The 18,067-nt window shown below is 41.7% G+C and overlaps 1 protein-coding gene across 5 annotated transcripts in view; it reads right to left on the bottom strand.

Moving 5' to 3' along the window:
• Positions 1–2,850: 2,850 nt before the first annotated feature.
• The window catches only part of grik5 (glutamate receptor, ionotropic, kainate 5), a 143,248-nt gene continuing 128,031 nt past the window's right edge, over positions 2,851–18,067 (bottom strand). For 3 of the 5 annotated variants that reach the window (XM_079561870.1, XM_079561872.1, XM_079561871.1), the window contains 5 exons: positions 17,234–17,399; positions 14,612–14,837; positions 6,210–6,338; positions 5,043–5,209; positions 2,851–3,900 (listed from right to left, as the gene is read on the bottom strand). In XM_079561870.1, the coding sequence (XP_079417996.1) occupies positions 3,283–3,900; positions 5,043–5,209; positions 6,210–6,338; positions 14,612–14,837; positions 17,234–17,399 (1,306 nt within the window). In that variant the 3' untranslated portion in view covers positions 2,851–3,282. Of the gene's footprint in view, positions 3,901–4,500; positions 4,538–5,042; positions 5,210–6,209; positions 6,339–14,611; positions 14,838–17,233; positions 17,400–18,067 lie in introns of all 5 variants that reach the window. The other 2 variants (XM_079561874.1, XM_079561873.1) reach the window with 2 other exon arrangements.

The following is an 18,067-nucleotide window of genomic DNA, read 5'->3' as shown; positions in this document are numbered from 1 at the left end:
ACAAAAGCTCCAGTAAAATATGTTTTGATTGGAAATACACTATTGAGGAAACTTTTTTCAATAAATGAATAATAATGAGCCTGAGAGGACTGTAACCTCGGCTTACACTTGTATCGCACTTAACAAGCCTGTGTCACAAGTCTCTGCTACTGTAGTCATTATTTATTCACTCAGCACTTGGTGGTGGTAAGCTACTATTGTAGCCACAGCCGACCAGGGGCAGACTGTCTCTTTACCACGTGATAATAATGTGTTGTTTATATCCTGATCTCTACTTATGTCAGTGCCCTCTGCTGGACATGTGTGGAATTCTCTCCTTTCTTTATTTCCCCCTAGTGGCTGGAGTGAGCATTCTGGTTATTTATTTAAAAATTCATAACTCCGCACAGGACTGGGCTGGACACTTACTTTTTTTTTTTACATACTCAGGAATTGCTCTACAAGTCAGGGGCCAGATTCAGTCATCTCGTGGGCCGAGTTTGGCCCGCGGGCCGCCTGTTGGAGACCCCTGCTTTAGAGTAAGGTGTGCTCATTAAGTATTAATAAGCATTAGTAATCATTTTAGGGTAAGGGTTAAGGTCTAAAAAGAAGCAACACGGTGCACTTTGTGGATACTTTTGTACATTGGTAAAACTGGCAAAAGGTGGCATTCAAGCAGATAATGGTATTAATAATAACAACTGCTTTCTCACATGGAACATAAAGTGACACAAAGTTCAATATCTTATCCGCAGCTGAAATGAACAAAGGAGCTTTTATTTTACTGTAATAATATATTAAAACTGGCGACAAAATTTAGATACAGGAACTTTATGCCACAATATTAATGGCAGGTTGTGGATATATTAAATACAGATATGGTTATTATAGGAAAATAAAGAAAGAAAATGTATCACCTCTGCAAGAGGTTAGCGACTATTTATCACCTATTATAGCTTGTTCATCTTTCTCTCTGGAGTTTATCAAAAGTGTTTTTTTGTGTGTGTTGCCATTGGTTTTATGAAAGTAAACCATTATTGCTTGAAGATGACTTACCATGATTATCCACAGGACTGCACCACCTGACTGGTCCTGAGGGGTTCTCAGTCATCCATCACATTGGAAAATAGAACAGAAAAATAGAAACAGAGGGCATTGGGGCAAATATGGTAAAAGCTAATTGTTTCAGTAACAAAAACAAGAAACCGTAAATGAAACCCTGCTTGCATCAAAATATGGACTTGAGATTTGCCGACTGGTTTATTTTTAGACAGAAGGAGAAGAGTGTGGAGCCATATGGGTGACTTCCTTAAAATGGCCAGTGAGTCACAGTGTCCTGCTGGTGAAATGCTTTAGGGCTGTATAAATATTGAGAAATGTTAACCTGTTGGTGGAAAACAAAAGAAACAGCTGTTCACATTACTATGCAAATATAATTGAGTGGTTTTAGGATTGTTGTTTCTGCCTGTAGCCGTGTGCGAAGAAATTCAAAACAGACACATTTTTCCTTTGTACCATTGCAATTAGGCCCCGAGATGCGAACGCCCAAAATTCTGACTGCTACAAATATTTCAAAGCCTTATATTTAAAGGGAAAATATCATGGCAGGTGCCCTCCAATGTGCTTTGATTGCTAGCTCCGACCAGTGCACTGTTGTCCTGCCCTTGTGCAAGACACTTCATCCAGCTCCAGGTGTCTGGATGAGAACGCATTTGCTGATACAAATTTACAGATGGACACGATCCGGGAGTGGTGTGTTTATATAGCATTGTCTCATGTGTGCTCATTAAGATGTGCCGACAAAATAAATAAACACAAAAGAATGATGAATTGGTAAGAGCCTAAAGGTAATTGGGTTGGGATTATGATAAACAATCTCAAAGAAAACTCTTAGTATTAAATATTAACAATTTTTTTTTGCATCTTACCTCCGCCTGACCTTGTTCCAATCCCCCCCAAACCCCCCCCGACAACTTAAAAGTGCACAGAAACATTAGCTGTGATGTGGAACCAACACAATTTTGAGGGTAAAACGCATCGGGGCTAATACAGTAATAGTGTAGCAGCAGCTTTAGTAGATGGAGTTAACAGTGCGCCGTTAGATTAGCAGCTCCATTAAACGAGACCAAATTCCTTTTATAACCAAAGTGGAAAACATACATTTCTTCCTGCTCCCTTTATCAGCGGGCTTTCTTGTAGTCAACCCCCCTGTGAATGAGTTTGCAGCCACCAAGGGAAGTAATTAGGCGATCAAAAGCTTGAGACAGTATTGACAAGGCTGTGTTGAGTCTATCAGTCTGGCAGGACTCGCCTCTGTGGACGGCCAAGTCTGACGGTTACACAGTAAGCGAGGAAGTAGCCTGCTGGCGCATTCACAGACCCCCAAAAAGATGCCCAGAATTAACAGATCAGGACAGATTTAATGGAAATCTTCTGTAGAACGGCCTCATTGGGATTCTCCGGTGTGCTCTCCGCTCTTTGGTTTCCCTTATCACCACTTTTTTTTTCTTTTTCTGCTTCCCTCTATCTATTCTCCCTGTCTGTATCTCTGCTACGCTTAGTGAACAAAGGTGAAAAAGTACAGTCTTGGCAAGCCTTAACTGGGATAACAAGGGACATTAATTTCACATTTCGAACTCTCTCGCTCCCAAACACACTCCCTTTTTTCGCAGTTGTCTTATCTCTAAAGGTAGAAGAGGCTAAATGGATTTCTCACTTTGAGAACATGCAGACTTACCGCAGGCACACATGAGAGAGAGGTGAAGACAAACAGCATCGTCTGTGACTGTTTGTGTTGTGTGTATTCATCCAGAAACACTACAGCAAGCAAGTGACAAAAAAAAAAAGAGTCTCAAACAAGTCAAGTCAAATCTCTTAGTAATTTATAATCCACCATATTGTCACAAATAGGCTGTATTTACTCTGGATTCCCACTTTGAACAATGGTAACAAAACAAGACAACCGAAAAAATAAAACAACAGGAAATTATTCTCTGGAAGTCTTTAGCTTTTCTTTTATATCACATACAGATACAGTATGTCCTTAGACGGAGCTTTCTTTCACAACAGCGATTGTTCCCGTCCAGAAGTGTGTGTCCAATCTGGAGGTGAGGACAGTGAGGAAACCACTGTCTGTTCTGTTCTGCTCGGACTTGTTCACACTGAGCAGTTCTCTGTGCGGGAGGAGAGTTTCATTTGTCAGTTTAATTTCTCTGTAAAAGTCCATTTCAGTCGCTCGCTCCGAGAGTCAACAGCTTTTGTCCGAAGTAAAAACATTGGTCCGATAAGAAGTAGTTCTTGTTCTCAGTCCTGGTCCCCCAGAAGGTCTGTGGTGTTACTGCTCTGAGGTGGCCCGGGCCGGCTGCTGTGGGGCGGGGGGCTGTGGTGAAGTCTCCTCGGGCTGGGCCCCCCTCCGCCCTCACTGTCTGTATTTGAAGAGGACTGGGGTGGAGGTGGGGGCAGGCGGGGCAGGGGCGCAGATGAGGGGGGTATCCTGCTCCCCGTGGAGCCCAGACTGCCCCCTGCTCTCATATTCTGGATTCTTCTGCACTCCTGGCAGATGCGTACGTGGGTGCACCCCCGTCCTGACAGCATCACTGGGGTGGAGGCTGGAGGAGGCGGGGTGGTGTTGGCTCCTAGAGGGTCATCTAGGAGACGCTGTGGTCCCGGGCCAACATCTGAAGGTCCTGTACAGCCTCCTCCAGCGCCCCCTGTCAGTGGCCCCGCTCCACTGTACAGCTTCCCGTTGCTCAGGCGCATCTCTCGGACAAGACGCAGAGGCCGCGGGGCGCCCAGGGACATGCGTGCCGGGTGTCGCAGAGCGGCAGAGCTGTTGAGAGGCCGGCGGCGACGCAGACGAGAACTCTTCTTACATGAGACGGCGTTTCGGAACTCTGTGATCATTTCCTGACAGACAGACACCTGCAACAAGGACCGGAAGGAGGGGTGGAGGGACAAAGGAAAGGAAACACAGGAAGGGAACAGGAAGTAGGACGGAAGGGTGCCACAGACACAGAGAAGTAGCAGGCAGCAGAACAAGACGGTGTGAGGCAGGACATGAAAAGGAGCAGACATGAGGAAAGTAAAGTGGAAAAGAAGCCAGAAATGAAAGTAACAAGGCAGGAACACGTCAAAAAAACAGACACAGTGAAGCATGGAAAACCAAAGAGTTCAAGAACCAGAGAAGCGAGGGCACAGAGGTCAACAAATGTAAGAGTGGAGAGCAGAGATGGAGAGGTGAGGGGGAGGATGAGGAGACGGTAGAGATGGAGCAGAAAGGGTTATTACAATCTAAACACACAAAACACCAATATGTTGTTTAGTTCTTTATGGCACTATGTATTATGAACAAACAGGCAGCCCCAACCACTGAGCACACTCACGCACAGCACCGCAGCTACAGTACAGTCCAAAATACCTAAAGATCTCATCATTCCAACAACACTGCCGCGAGAATCAAAAAACACAATGCACTTCTACAAACCACATTCCCAAAGAAATCATAAGAAAGAATGAGCTTACACAAACAAAAACAGTAATCGCGGCCGGAACACAGACACTGATGGCCGAATGTGTGAGTGAAAAGGAGAGAAAGAGACACGGACACACAGATAGAGAGATGAGAAGGAATCCAGAAATGGAAACGAAGAATACCAGCGTACATGTGAGGCATGTAAAAGAAGATACATCATGACATTTAATGCCAGGGGAAAAGATCACACTATTTCTTAATGCAAGCAAATATTGGCTTTTCTCAATATTGCTTATCCATACATACAAAAGTTTAGCTCACACACCACTGCACTTACTGGTATAGGACAGGACAAGACAGGACAGTAACGGGGCACGATGGCTTCAGGCAACACATGCAAAGTGAAATCTAAACGTCATATTAAAACTCTGTCCGTCTTTACCCCGTTATCAAACGTTCCTGTCCCTCCCCATGCACAACACGTACAAATGAACCAAACCACACGTGGATGAAGGCATTTACATGATGACACACAGACTGACAGGCAGACAGGCAGAATCAAAAGGACTGGCGGTGTGCCATGGGAACCTACTGGGGAGTGTCTGTGGGGGCGGCGAGGGCAGGTATGGGGGCATACCTCATCGGTCTCGGCCGAGCGTCGCGTCGACCACACAAACTCCATAATGGCCACAAACACGGCAATGATGAGGCCGCAGATCAGCACCACGAAGATGCCGCCGATGTTCTCCATGCCCAGACCTGCACAGGGCCACCAGAGACGGGCATTGAAATATAAAATAAAAAAAAAAAAAAAAAAAAACATCTATTTGATATCGACCAAGCAGACAGGAGCCGCGATACGCAGCATGTAGAAAAGGTGGTAATACTCGAGAGGTTCTGAAAGAGTTTTTTGATAAGTTTGATCTATAATTCATGGAGTTGGGTTCAAAGCAGAAGAATTAGGGATATCCTCAAGTTACCAGAGATATATATATGTTATGAAAGTACTGTAGAACATGGAGCAGCTTCAATAATGCAGCAAGAAACTGAGATGATCTGCCAAATGTACGCAATCTGTGACACCAACTTAAACATCATTCTGTTTTAACATGATATTTCGCTTTGTTTGCAGCTAATTTCTTCAATCAGGGGTAATATTAATAATAATAATTAATAATAGTAATAATTAACATTGATAATGTTGAATTTTAAAAGCTAAGCACTTGGCTGATGTGCATGTTTTTTCCTGAAAGAACATGACAAACATGACAGCTGTTTTTATTTTGTGTGTGGATTTTACACTTGTTATTGAGCGCAGTGGCTGAGCGCAGATTTCCTTCCCAAACAAAATATGTTGTTTTTGGTGCTGTGTTTCACTAATACACAGAAGTTTTTTTTTATTTGTTTCATCACATTCAAATGCTCCATGATGAAACTGCATGAATACTAACTCCTCTCTGTCTCTCAAATTCTTTGTATATTCTACTCTGATGTTACGGCAGTTACCAGCACCATTTTTTAAAGAGATTTCCATCTGACAGTCAAGACAAAAGAAGCGCTGTCTTTCTTTCTTCTCTGCGATACATTTCCTATCACAGCGCATAAACAAACAGTAATGAGTATTTTGTGCTGGGCGCCCTTCCTACAAGGACACCAAAGTTGCACGTTGTCCATTAGTTGGAAGGGAGAAGGCAGCGCGTGACGACTGCGGTGGACATTTAGCGAGACAGCGGCAGATAGACGGCTCCGGTCCACTGACCCTTGGCGCGGTGGTCCTCTTCTTTGGGACATTGGCCTCCTTCCCACCATCGCCTCTTCAAGATCTCCAGACGGTTATTCTCCTGCAGCTGGAGGATAGCCAGCGTGATCTCATCCCGGAAAGGAGAGCCTAGAGAGACAGAGAGAGAGAGAGACGGCAAGGAGATGGAGGTGGTGAGGGTGAAAAGAGTCAAAGCGAGAGGTGGTTTATTTTAAAACAGAAACCAAGAACAAGATCACAAAAGAAACCTTTGTGAAAGCTATATGTAAGCGCATTGTGAACATAAAACACGGATTATTAAAGAGATTACAGGCAGCCGTACAAATGTCTACAGCCTGTCAACAAAGTGACTGTATCAGAGTAGGTCATCGAAATCAAATGAATTGTGTGTCTGACTATTTAATTATGAATCATTTTCTGCATAATCCACAGAGGGATAAGTAGCTAGGCTTGTTGGAATTAAGCAACATTAAATCCGACATCACAAAAGCCTGTCTTTGGCTGGCTGGGGACATTGTCAGTGCAGAGGAACTAGACTAGTAAACAATGCCTTTTAGTATAATTTTTCACTTTGCAAAATAAGCTTTTGTGCTTACAAAGTTGGCTCAGTATACTGTGTTTGAAAAAAAGAGAGGCTTTTTTCACCAGAAAACCTGCAATAATAGGACACATGTGGATACAAGGATATAATGACAGTGTTTTTAGAATAGAAGTAATTACTACAAAAAATTGCCTGTCCACATAACACAAACCACAAATGCTGGTGATTGTATCTGTTATTTATTATGTACTGTCTGCTGCATTTGACCCATTCTTCAACCAGAGGCTTAAGCCCCAAGTCTTAGGGAAACTGGCCTATTAAATAATTGAGGAATTAAACTTAGAAAGAAAAACACACTCCTTTTGCATCACAATTCTCTTCCACTGGGTCTGCGATAGGGAGATTTGACACTGGACACCCCTCTGAATGACTTCAAGTTGGTTGAAGTGAGTTGGTTTATTTTGCAGGCTCACTCAATCAATATAGGTCGCGTTAGTAAAAGAAATGGATCGAAAAAGGGCAGGTGGGACTGAGGAACGAAGAAAGGCATTAGCAAACCATGTGTAAAAAACTGGGTCTTCTGTTCCAGAGTCAAGCAATTATTCAAGAGAGCTAAAAAAAAAAAAGAGGCTGGTCCCAAAGATAAGACTTTATTGATCTCACAGTGGAGAAATTCACTCGTTACAGTTGCTCTTAAAACACACAGTAAGGTGACAGTTAAACCTAAAACTCCAGAGATTAAATGAGGTCCCAGCGGAGCGCTAACCCAGACACTGGGGCGAAATGTGCCAAACTCCACACAGAGAGACCCCATTCAGTTCAGGAATCAAACAATCAAACCCAGAACCTTTTTGCTGTGAGGCGAGAGGCACTGTACTAAACTGCTGAGCTCATTCTGACACTGCACATTGCTTTTATTGCATAGTTTACAGTAGATATTTAAATTCCCTGCTTGGTAGGGCATGTCAAAGTATGAGTCCAATTTTAATAACCAGAAAACACAGCACACCACTAGCGCATAATGATAAGCCCCTCTGCAGGCACGCTGGATAATACAAATCCTTCAAAGCCACTTCAGATGCATTTGCAGATTTTTTCATCACCTTTTTGTGCCTGTATTGGGACTAATGGGACTAGCAGAGCCGAGGCCCCGTTTGGAGGCGGCTTTTGTTGCAGGGTATTTCCGCGCTTCTTACACATCGCCTTCATCTAGAGCCACTGTGCCGGCATGGGGTGTCTGAAGTCTGCCCACTTTCATCCTCCAACGGTGAGTAGTAAGGCCGTGCAGTGGGAGATGGCTGCGCTATCAAAAAGCCAGCGTTGTCCTTTGTAAGATCGATAAAGAGGACAGAGGTAGTGGTAAAATTGTGGGGATTCAAATAATAAGTGCCAAGTGGATTTCATGCTGATTACCCTGACTGTTAGCAATCCCGAGCAATAGTGTGAGCAAATAATGATTACATTTTCAGGAAAATCTGCAACACACTGAGGAAGAAATTATAGGTGGAAGGTGGGTAGTAGTCAGTGGATTACCTTCATTATCTCGTCTTAGAGTGGTAATTATTTTGTTTCTACTAAAAATTAAGTAAATCAATGTCAAAGTTACTGTTACTTAGGGAAATATTTTGACCATTCCACCCACAATAAAGAAATAAGCTCATACTGTTGCCATTTCAAGACAGGGCTGCTGCTCTGGTGGAGATTGTTGCTTTCCAAGGGCTTCAAAACTCAAATCAAATGCAAAATATTAAACTCTAATAAAACATGAAGATGCCCACACTGACAAAATAAAGTGACTGCAAACCAATCTATGCAGCTTGTGGTGACCTGGCATGACCCTCCTCCTCCGTGTATGCTCGGACAAAAGGGTAAAGTGTGGTTGTTGTACAATGTTGGTTGTTGTTTAATCACGAGCTGTTCTTGTCATAACTATTCACTTATGGAAGTAGGGGTTTCACACACCAGTGCCTTGAAAACTACAAACTGAAAGCAGTAGGCACATATCAGTGGGCTAAATGTAGGGAGGTCATATGGAGTCATATGTGGAGCTTCGCAAGGGTCCAATTTAGGGCCATTGCTCTTTTGTTTATTAATGACCTTTGTGAATCATGTTAATCTTTTTATTGTTTGCTGACGACACCAGCATATTTGACTCGAGAAGTAATTTGTTGGAAGTATCAGAAAGAATTGGAGAAGAAATGTTAAAAGTGAGAAATAAATAAGTTATCCTTAAACTGGGACAAAACAAACTATATGATTTTTAGTAATCTAAGAAAAAGTGATAATGTAAAAATCACCATTGATGGAGTAATTATAGGTGTTCATATAGATTATTTCAACAGTCAAATCAGCAAATGTATTGGTATTTTATATAAAGTTAGAGATTTGTTTGATTGCAGCTTGTTGCATATGCTTTATTCCTCGATGATCCATATTTCAGTTATTGTTCTAAAGTCTGGGGTAACAGATACAGTAACAGCACAAAACCTTTGTTCCTGCTGCAAAAAAGAACAATTAGAATTATCAATAAGAAAGCTTTTAGAGAGCACGCCAATCAATTATTTATTGAAAATAGACTACATACATTTAAGGATCTTGCCGACTTAAAAATGTAGTTTATTATGTGGAGAGCTAAACAAAGAATTTTGCCAGACACCGTTCAAAATAATTTTGTTGCACAGGAGGTTTGCCGTCGAAGTAAATATCATAACATTTTGAAAGTATCCAAAAAAACTGACAACACATGAATGTAACTGCAAAACTTTAAGACTGTTTGTGTGATGTTTGTTGACCTGGTGAGGAGTAAGGACCACTCTATTGGTTTACTTTTAAATGTGTTATTAGGAACAGATAATACAAGATTTATCTTCCCTCTGTTCCATTTTATTTATGTAAGTATATATGAAAAATAGAGTATGTATGTAACGACATGACATGAACAAATAAAAAAACAAATGAATAAATGTAAATGACTAAAATGTATATTTTCTAAAGGTCAATCAATCAATCAATCAATCAATCAATCAATCAATCAATCAATCAATCAATCAATCAATCAATCAATCAATCAACGGTTTTGTATAGCCCAATATCACAGCAGGAGTTGCCTCACAGGGCTGCACCGAACATTCAGACAATAAAACAGAACAGTAAACAAGACAATGTAAAGTTCAGGCGAATTAAGTATCCAGGCAAACATAAAGTCCAAATAAGCATCAGCAGCAGGAGGTGATGAGCTGCGCGGGTGTCCCCGTCCTTAAACTCTCCAGCACGCCAATTTTCCCAAATCAGTTTGTATGTATTTTCTAAGGCCTTTGGACCAATATTAATATAAAAAAAAACACAAAATAACCTCCATACACTACAATACTTTTCTTGTATTTGTCTATGAACACAGCCAACCTCTCTTCAAACACTTCACAGTACACTCTGGTCCAGAGGTAACAAGTGGACAGCTCGTTCACTGTGACTGGATGACCACCTCCTCCTCAGCCTGTTACTCCAGAGGAGTCGCTGTAAATCACAGCCACTAAAACCAAGCCTTTTCAAAAAATAGTTCTCTCCCCATCGCAACAACACACTCAGGGGAAAGTGCGACGTTTGGAAGAGTACAGTCTATTCTCAAGCTCTGAATGGCCGCTGATTCCAAAATGAAGAGCACTTACAAAAGCAGCTGCGAGACGCCTTTTTGTCCTCCTTGTCTTTTACCTCTTAATCTTCTCGGCTCTTTGTCTCTTTTGCTTCACAAGAACTGGACTGAATCATGACTTGAAATGTATTTACGATAGATAAAAAACAACATCAAAGTACTGATAAAAGACAGTTTGCTGTTTTGGTCTATAGATTGTGTTCACAGTGTCCGGTTCTCATGACTAGAATTGGATATCAGTATCAGATCAAGGGGTCAGAGTGATCAATAGTAATATATACCACAATAATATAAATCACATTCCACTGTAGTTTATTTGTGCTGACACTGACAAGATATTGGACTTTTTGCCAGTATATGTGGATACGGTCAGGAATTATAGAAATATTCATCATAAACTAGACATCTGCACCAAAGGCAAATTCAACAGGATGATTCTGGCCTATGCTCAGCTTGTGGACATTTATATACAGTTGTGTTCAAAAGTTTACATACCCTGGCAGAATTTTTTATTTTTTTGGCCATTCTTCAGAAAATATTAATGATAATACAAAAACTGAGATGTCCACTCCAGAACCTTCACTTTATTCTTCTGGAGGCAATCAGAGGTCGACATGACCTTGTGCTTTGGATCATCATCCAGGCAAATGAGTGACTTGTGCTTTTCCTCCAGCATTCTTTAACAACATGCTGCATTCATCCTGAAATCAGTTTTGATCAAGTTCCCTGTACCTCACACATCCCCAAAACATCAATAATCCACCTCCGTGTTTCACTGTAGGAATGGAGCACCGTTCATCACAGGCCTTGTTGACTCCTCCAAATGTTTATGGTTATGGCCAAAACGTTCCATTTTGGTTTCATTGCTCCACATAACATTGTTTCAGAAATGTTGAGGCTTGTCTCTGTGCTGTTTGGCAAACTGTAAGCGGATACTTTGTGGCATTTGCGATGTAATGGCTTTCTTTTGGTGACTTGGCCATGCAGCGCATTGTTCATCAAGTGCCTCCTTGTTGTGCATCTTGAAACAGCTACACCACTTTTTACTTTTTTTTTAGAGAGCCCTGTATTTCAGCTGAAGTTATCTCTTGTTTTTTCTTCGCATTCACAATTTCCCTTGTTGGACAAATGTTTGCTGGCCGACCTGACCATGGTTTGGTTTCAACAGAATATTTCACTTCTTAATTAGAGTTTGAACACTGCTGATTAATACTCTCAGTACCTTGGACATCTTTTAAATCCTCTCCCATTTTGCAGATCCTTTGATAATTATGTTGCTTTCCCCATGACCCAGAAACCAGAAACGCCAGTGCAGCTCTGAATGAACACAGGTCACAGGTGAGGATGATGCTTACCTTTAGTAGCCATTGAAACCCATTAGTGTCAACGTGTGTGCATATTATCAGGATAAGATCACCAGGGTATGTACATTTTTGAGTCATTTTGGCAGTTTTCGTTTATCAAAAGAGCAAACTCATTTTTTTGACCAGAAGTAGCTTTACACAACCACTAACTATCAGTGAAAAAAAGAAAGAAAATTAGTAAATGTAAATTTTTGAGTAACTGTATTATAAAAATCTATGTGAAAAATACAAGACAAAATACATAGATGTAATACATATAGTGAGGTAGGAAAAGGGCAAATATTTCCCAGCACAGAGCTCAAGAGTTTGACGGCGACAAAGGAATAATTTCCTGTTCCTCTCAGTGAAGCAGCGTGGCAGGAACAGTCTGTTGCAACTGGACATCACATTGTGAAGCGGGTGGGAGGGAAAAGTCCGGCTCAACTTTTAATTATAGGCTCTTAGATATGTTATGCTGTCCAACTCAACCTGTTGCACATCGTGGCTTCACTTTTCTGTTTCGCCAAATCATTGTATGCTTGTTGCTGTCAATCAGTAAGACTCATTCCTTCCTATTGTTACTAGACTAAAATCTGAGACACGCAGGTAACCATGCCCACTTTTTCCGCCTTCACCCCGGTCTAGTCAAGCAGATTTGCCACCCTTTTATTGCTCAAAGAGGTTAGTGGGGCTATAGGTGACCCACTTTACTCCACTCAACTGTAAATAGCTCCTAGACTAATGACTATGTCCTTGAGTGCTTCAGCTAAGAGTTCACTTCCACACCACAACCTTGAGATTTAAAATTAAAGGAAAGTCACTGGAAAGCAGCTTGTAGCCCTCCCTATAACGCAGGTGAAAGCTCTGTATTTCATCAGCTGCCTAAGTCTATGTGACAGCCATAATCATAATAATAATAGATGCGTATCCCCTGACATAGTCTCAACTTTCTCTCAGAGCATTTTGAGTAACCTTTTAGTCATTTTCTATAACTTCTGTGGCTGCGAGGGGTGCAATTTTATGTCCCATCATTTAGATTAAGTGTCCTCTCAAGTGGCATTACTTTCAGTACTCTGAAGGCCGCTGCACATTGTCATGTTAGATCAGGCAAAGAAGTCGGAGGCAAGAAATCCATATACCTCTTTAAGCTTAAGTAACGCCCAAAACAGTTTCTCTATGTTTTCTCAGGCTATTGAATAACACTTAAATGGTTATAGGATACACTTACGCCGAGCTGCAGAAACATGCATAATTTAATACGTGCTTGTCTACTACAGCATCTTGTTTGTTAGCCTTAAACCAAAAGCCCTTTAGGAGACATACACCAGTGACGTGTGTGTCTTTACTAAAAAGAAGTGTCACTCCGCCATTGACTTTGAAACAGGGATCACTTGAATGCTGTAATTAAACGCTCCGAGGTTTTACTTCTATTAAGGCATTTGTTGGGGAAACAGAGACTATGCAGTGGCAGGGATGACTTCCGCAAAGGCATTTTCTGCAGAGATTGTTCATTAGTTGATTAGGATTCAAAGTTATACATATTTTCTGGCCACATCACAGGGGATGTCAGTGACCTGTCTGGGATTTCACTATCACCGTGTTACCACACTGTCCACAATGACTTTGGCATTTATTTGACCAGGAAAGTCTTGTATTTTTTCCGTGAAAGAGAAACGAGAGGCTGAAAGTCCCCACATGGGATAAAAGGAATCGAAACAATTATTATTTTTCGCTATGAGGCAATTACAGCATGTCATGGCTGTATTGATTACAGAGTTTAACTCCGACCTCGACAATCTATTGTTTGAGATCAGATCCGAGCGATGTCAAGCTTGAGCATGTCCCTCACGGGGAAAGGAATCTCATTTGGATAGCGCTTTTTCACATGACACAATTCAACCAAAGCGATTCACACCGGGCTTGACATTAACACCCGTCAAATGTGGGTAGATTTTGGTTGTGGCGGGTAATGCCGTCTTCTAACTAGCCGCGGTACTGGGTGAGACTGGTCCCATTAATATTTATTACTGTGCCCCTTCAAAGGCGCTCTATGAACATCACTCTATTACAACTGCCCTGTAGCATTTACATATTCTCTGCCTGAGTTCAGATTGTCCCGTTACGTCCTCGTACCAGGTCTGTGCTCGGTCACGTGTTACAGCATGGGGCTTTCTGTTTTTGTCTTTCTGCCTTGCTGAGTGACAGCGGCTCAGCGACCACGGCACACAGACTCTATTTCCTTTTTCCCAGGACAAAATGTTAATTCCTGACTAAATACTGCAGTTTGATGAGAGCAGGAAGCATGTTAACAATGAATGAAGGTGCAGACAGCGTGCTGTTAATGAATGACTTTGAAGCAAAGAGAAAAAGTGAGGCGCCCATGGGAGGCGCTTTGGACTGCGGTTGGTTTTACGTTGGTATATTCACCTCCAACACTTTGGTACTGGTGAAGTTGAAAAAGGCAAATAGACATTAAATGATCACCTCTGAACACATATTTTAGCTTTGGCTTGTGAAATGAGTTGGTGCTAGTAACTTTAAAAAAAAACAGTAGCCACAGTGGCCAGTTGAAAATAAGTTCATTTCAGGCCCTGGATTTACAAGAGACTTGTTTTTCATTCACTCACTGCTTGGTGTGTACAGAAAGCAGAACTACGGAACAACTCCTCTATTTTCTAAAGAGACATTTTGTATCCAATAGACTAAACTCATATCTTACATTTTTATAAGTGATGAAAAACATCAGTACAAAATGAATAAATCTTGACTGTGATGCATGTAATCTTGACCCGACCTTAATTTCGGGTCGGGCTCAGGTATGAGATCTAAACTCTAGTCCACAGTATAACAAAGAGTTTCAGTATTTTACCTAGAGGCATGCCGATGCCGTAACCCTTGGTGTCCAGCAGGCCTCCGATCTGCGTCAGGTTGCAGTTGAGGCCGCGGTGGTACTCGTTCATGGTGCTCTCCATCAGGAAGGCGTACTTTGAGTTAACCACACGTGCGATGCCCTCCTCCGTGCTTTTCACAAACACACTGGGCTGCTTGGAGTTCATGTAGTTCCACATGCGCTGGTAGGTCTGGTACCGCGAGTTCTGGAGGTTGATCAAGTGAAGAAAGAGCCATCAATAACAGATAAAGTAATCAATCTGGGAAAAAGAGTTGAACAGGAGGTGAGAAGAGACCGAGGAGAATTGGACGTCAAAAGCTAACAGATGTTGCAGCAAATACTTTGCAAAAACCTTCCATAAAACAACATTGCTTACGCACTTGTACTGTTGCATGGGTATAAAAAAAGGACATTCAAGATGAGACAATATTGATAAAGGATTAAGTGGAAAGGTGCCCGTATTTGGGTTTCAGACAAATTTGGTTTCCATGAGTAGTTCCTGGTTGGACAACAACTGCACACAAAAATTGGGAATAAGACTATTTACTATGGCATCTACTATATAAAGGGAACAAAAAAACAGGTTATTTTTGCTTGTTTGTTTGTTTTTTAAGCCCTAAGCTGGAGCTGCATAATTCTCACAGACAGAGGAGGAATGCAAATGATACAAGGGAGAAGTCAGGTACTGAATTCAGGCTGCAGGATTAAACGTTTAAGTGGAAAATTACATGTTGCATTTTATATATATTTACAAAATAGATGTGAGTGTAGTGTGGAAGCAGTAAGTGTTGATAATGGATTAGGCTGCGAGTGGAGGTAATGTACTGTTGCACCGGGTGGCTTATGTTGACAAACACAGGCCCCTCGTTCTTATATCGTCGCTGTGGACAAACACCGAGAGAATGCAAAAACAAACACGCCCAGACTGGCACATCGCCATTCCCCGAGTATACGCTCATGAGTAAACAGGACATATTTTTTAATGCACACTCACCTCCACACGCGCACACACATAAACCAACATCAACACGGGCACACGCCGGCTCGGTGACAAACACAGATGCCGACACAGATGCCTGAAGCCCTCTCAGACGCAAACAAAGGCAGTCAGCCACTTAAACCAAGCACAAACAGCCATAAAGAAAAAAATGATACCTGCAAGATACTGTAAAATGTAGCATACTGATTGTGGAGTCTGGAGCTTACATTCAGTATCCAGCTTTAGACCAGAAGACGCCAGCGTAACACAGTGTCTCATGATGTGCACTGGCAAATTTGCATATAAACTTTGCTGTATTTTATTAGCCTGGCACGGTCAGACCCCTCACTGGAGCAGCGTGTCGTCTGGGTGTGTGTTGTAGCAGTATAATTTCTTCTATACGGGCGAACAGATGGACGAAACCACCCAGATGAGTTACGCACATGGCCAGGCTCGCAAGGTGACAGGAAAGCGCTTCCTTATGTGAATAATTATGCATCGCCGTTAACAATAATAAACTTAATGCTTGTTTGGTCATTTTAAACAGAATTGAACGCACACACGGTGACATTTTGATCAGCTTGAATAAGGGTTCTTGATCAATTAGCCTGTCCCATTCGCCGTGGCAGTATGAATATGCAAAAACCTGATTGGATGGTACAATTTGGTTTGGAGAGCCCCTTATGGAGCCACGGGACCTGAACAACTTCTCTGTGTTGAATAGGAAAAGAACTTGCGCTTGGTCATTTTTATAGCAAGTGAAAAAAAAAGAAATGTAAAAACAAACAAAATGGCAGTGTTAATATACTATAAGGCTAATTCTGACATACAATGAGGTAGTTAGAGTGGGAAGAAAAAGTAAGTACAGTGCTTGGAATTGATGCAACAAAACAGCCCCACACCGGAATATTTTTCCAGTTGTGCTGTGGAGCATTCAAGTGCTCTTTCACAAAATAAAGTTGAATAGTTTGGGAGGAACACACAACGTCCTGTGTGGAGGACAAAAGGAACAGCACATCAATATCAAAACCCTATGCCCACTGTGAAGTATGGTGCAGGGAGAATCATGATGTGGGCCTGTTTTGTTGCCTCAGGCTCTGGACAACATGATATCATCAATAAAAAAAAAATGTTCAAAGATATTTTGCAGAAAGACCTGAGACATTCACAACAGCGTGGAATAAGTAAGTGATCCCTTGTATTAAGCATCTGGCTGATCCTTCTTTTGCAGCAATAACTGCTTTTCTTAGTTGCAGATTAGACGCTCACATGATGGATGAATCTCAGGCAGTGTACTCACTTATTCCACACTCTCCTGTGAATGTTTACATGTTATGGCCAATAAAAAATATAATAAAATATAAATGCTTGGGTGGAATTAGTTTATGCAGGCACTGTTTACTCATTCTTAGGATTTTAATAAAGATCAGACAGACCACATTTTATCACCAATTTAGGCAGTAATGTGTACTCACTTTTTCTTCTCACTGTATGTTCTACTGAAGTGAAACATGCTGAAGTCTGGAGAACTGGATTACTTTGACATTAACACAGGCTTGGATTCTTGTGTGGCATAATCAGCAGGGTAAGGAAATAAAGGAAGCAGGTAGAGTTCTTCATACCATAAAGAAAGTCATGGTGCTGCCTCCGTGGATGGTCCCATACTCGATGTTGGTCTGGTCAGCCAGGTCGTCCGGGGACTCGATGGGCACCTCCATCCTCTGCACAGTGAGGAAGGCTGCCAGGTTGGCCGTGTAGGAGGAGATGATGATGAGCGTGAACGCCCACCTGTGTGACGGAGACGGAGCACATGACATTTACATCTCCCACCGGGGCGTTCTTCACGGAAATGAGATGCTTAAATGACCTTGTGTTCAGATTAAGATTTGCTCCGAGGGCATCATGCTTCCACTTATTAATAAGCCGCATCTTGCCTCTTTCAGGGTAATTTGCTCTCTTTGGTTTTCTCTATCTTTTATCTCTACAGCCCTTGGCAACCTTCTTTCACGGCGTGTTTGAAAAGCCTTTAGATTTTTCTGTATTTTTCATCTGTATTTCCTGAACACCAAGGCTGGAAGACTAAACCTAATCAAATAAAAATTCACTTGGAGATTCTTCATGAAATCTTATGTGGAAGAAAGTACTAACATCAAGAAGCATGGTCTCAAAACGCAGGCAGGCAAGTCAGTCTATAAGTCTTCTCTCTAAAACATTACTGCTCCTGAACACGAATAAAACGTGGTCTGTGAACTGAACCTTGATTTTAAACAGAGGAAGGTAATACTCAGATAGATTTTTGAAGAAATTGTTCTTCTTAGAATACTTTTATCATACGGTACATTTGACTTCTACTTGAGTACAATTATAATGAAGTATCTGTGCTCTTACTTGAGTAAAAATAAATGTTACTTTCTCCACTGTGAGTAAATATTTAAGCGGCAAATTCTTCAGTACCA

The sequence above is a fragment of the Gobius niger genome, assembly GCF_951799975.1.
Source record: "Gobius niger genome assembly, chromosome: 8".
NCBI classification, from domain to species: Eukaryota; Metazoa; Chordata; class Actinopteri; order Gobiiformes; family Gobiidae; genus Gobius; species Gobius niger.
The sequence above is the reverse complement of the archived record's forward strand: the minus strand, read 5'-3'. Positions and strand labels throughout refer to the sequence as shown.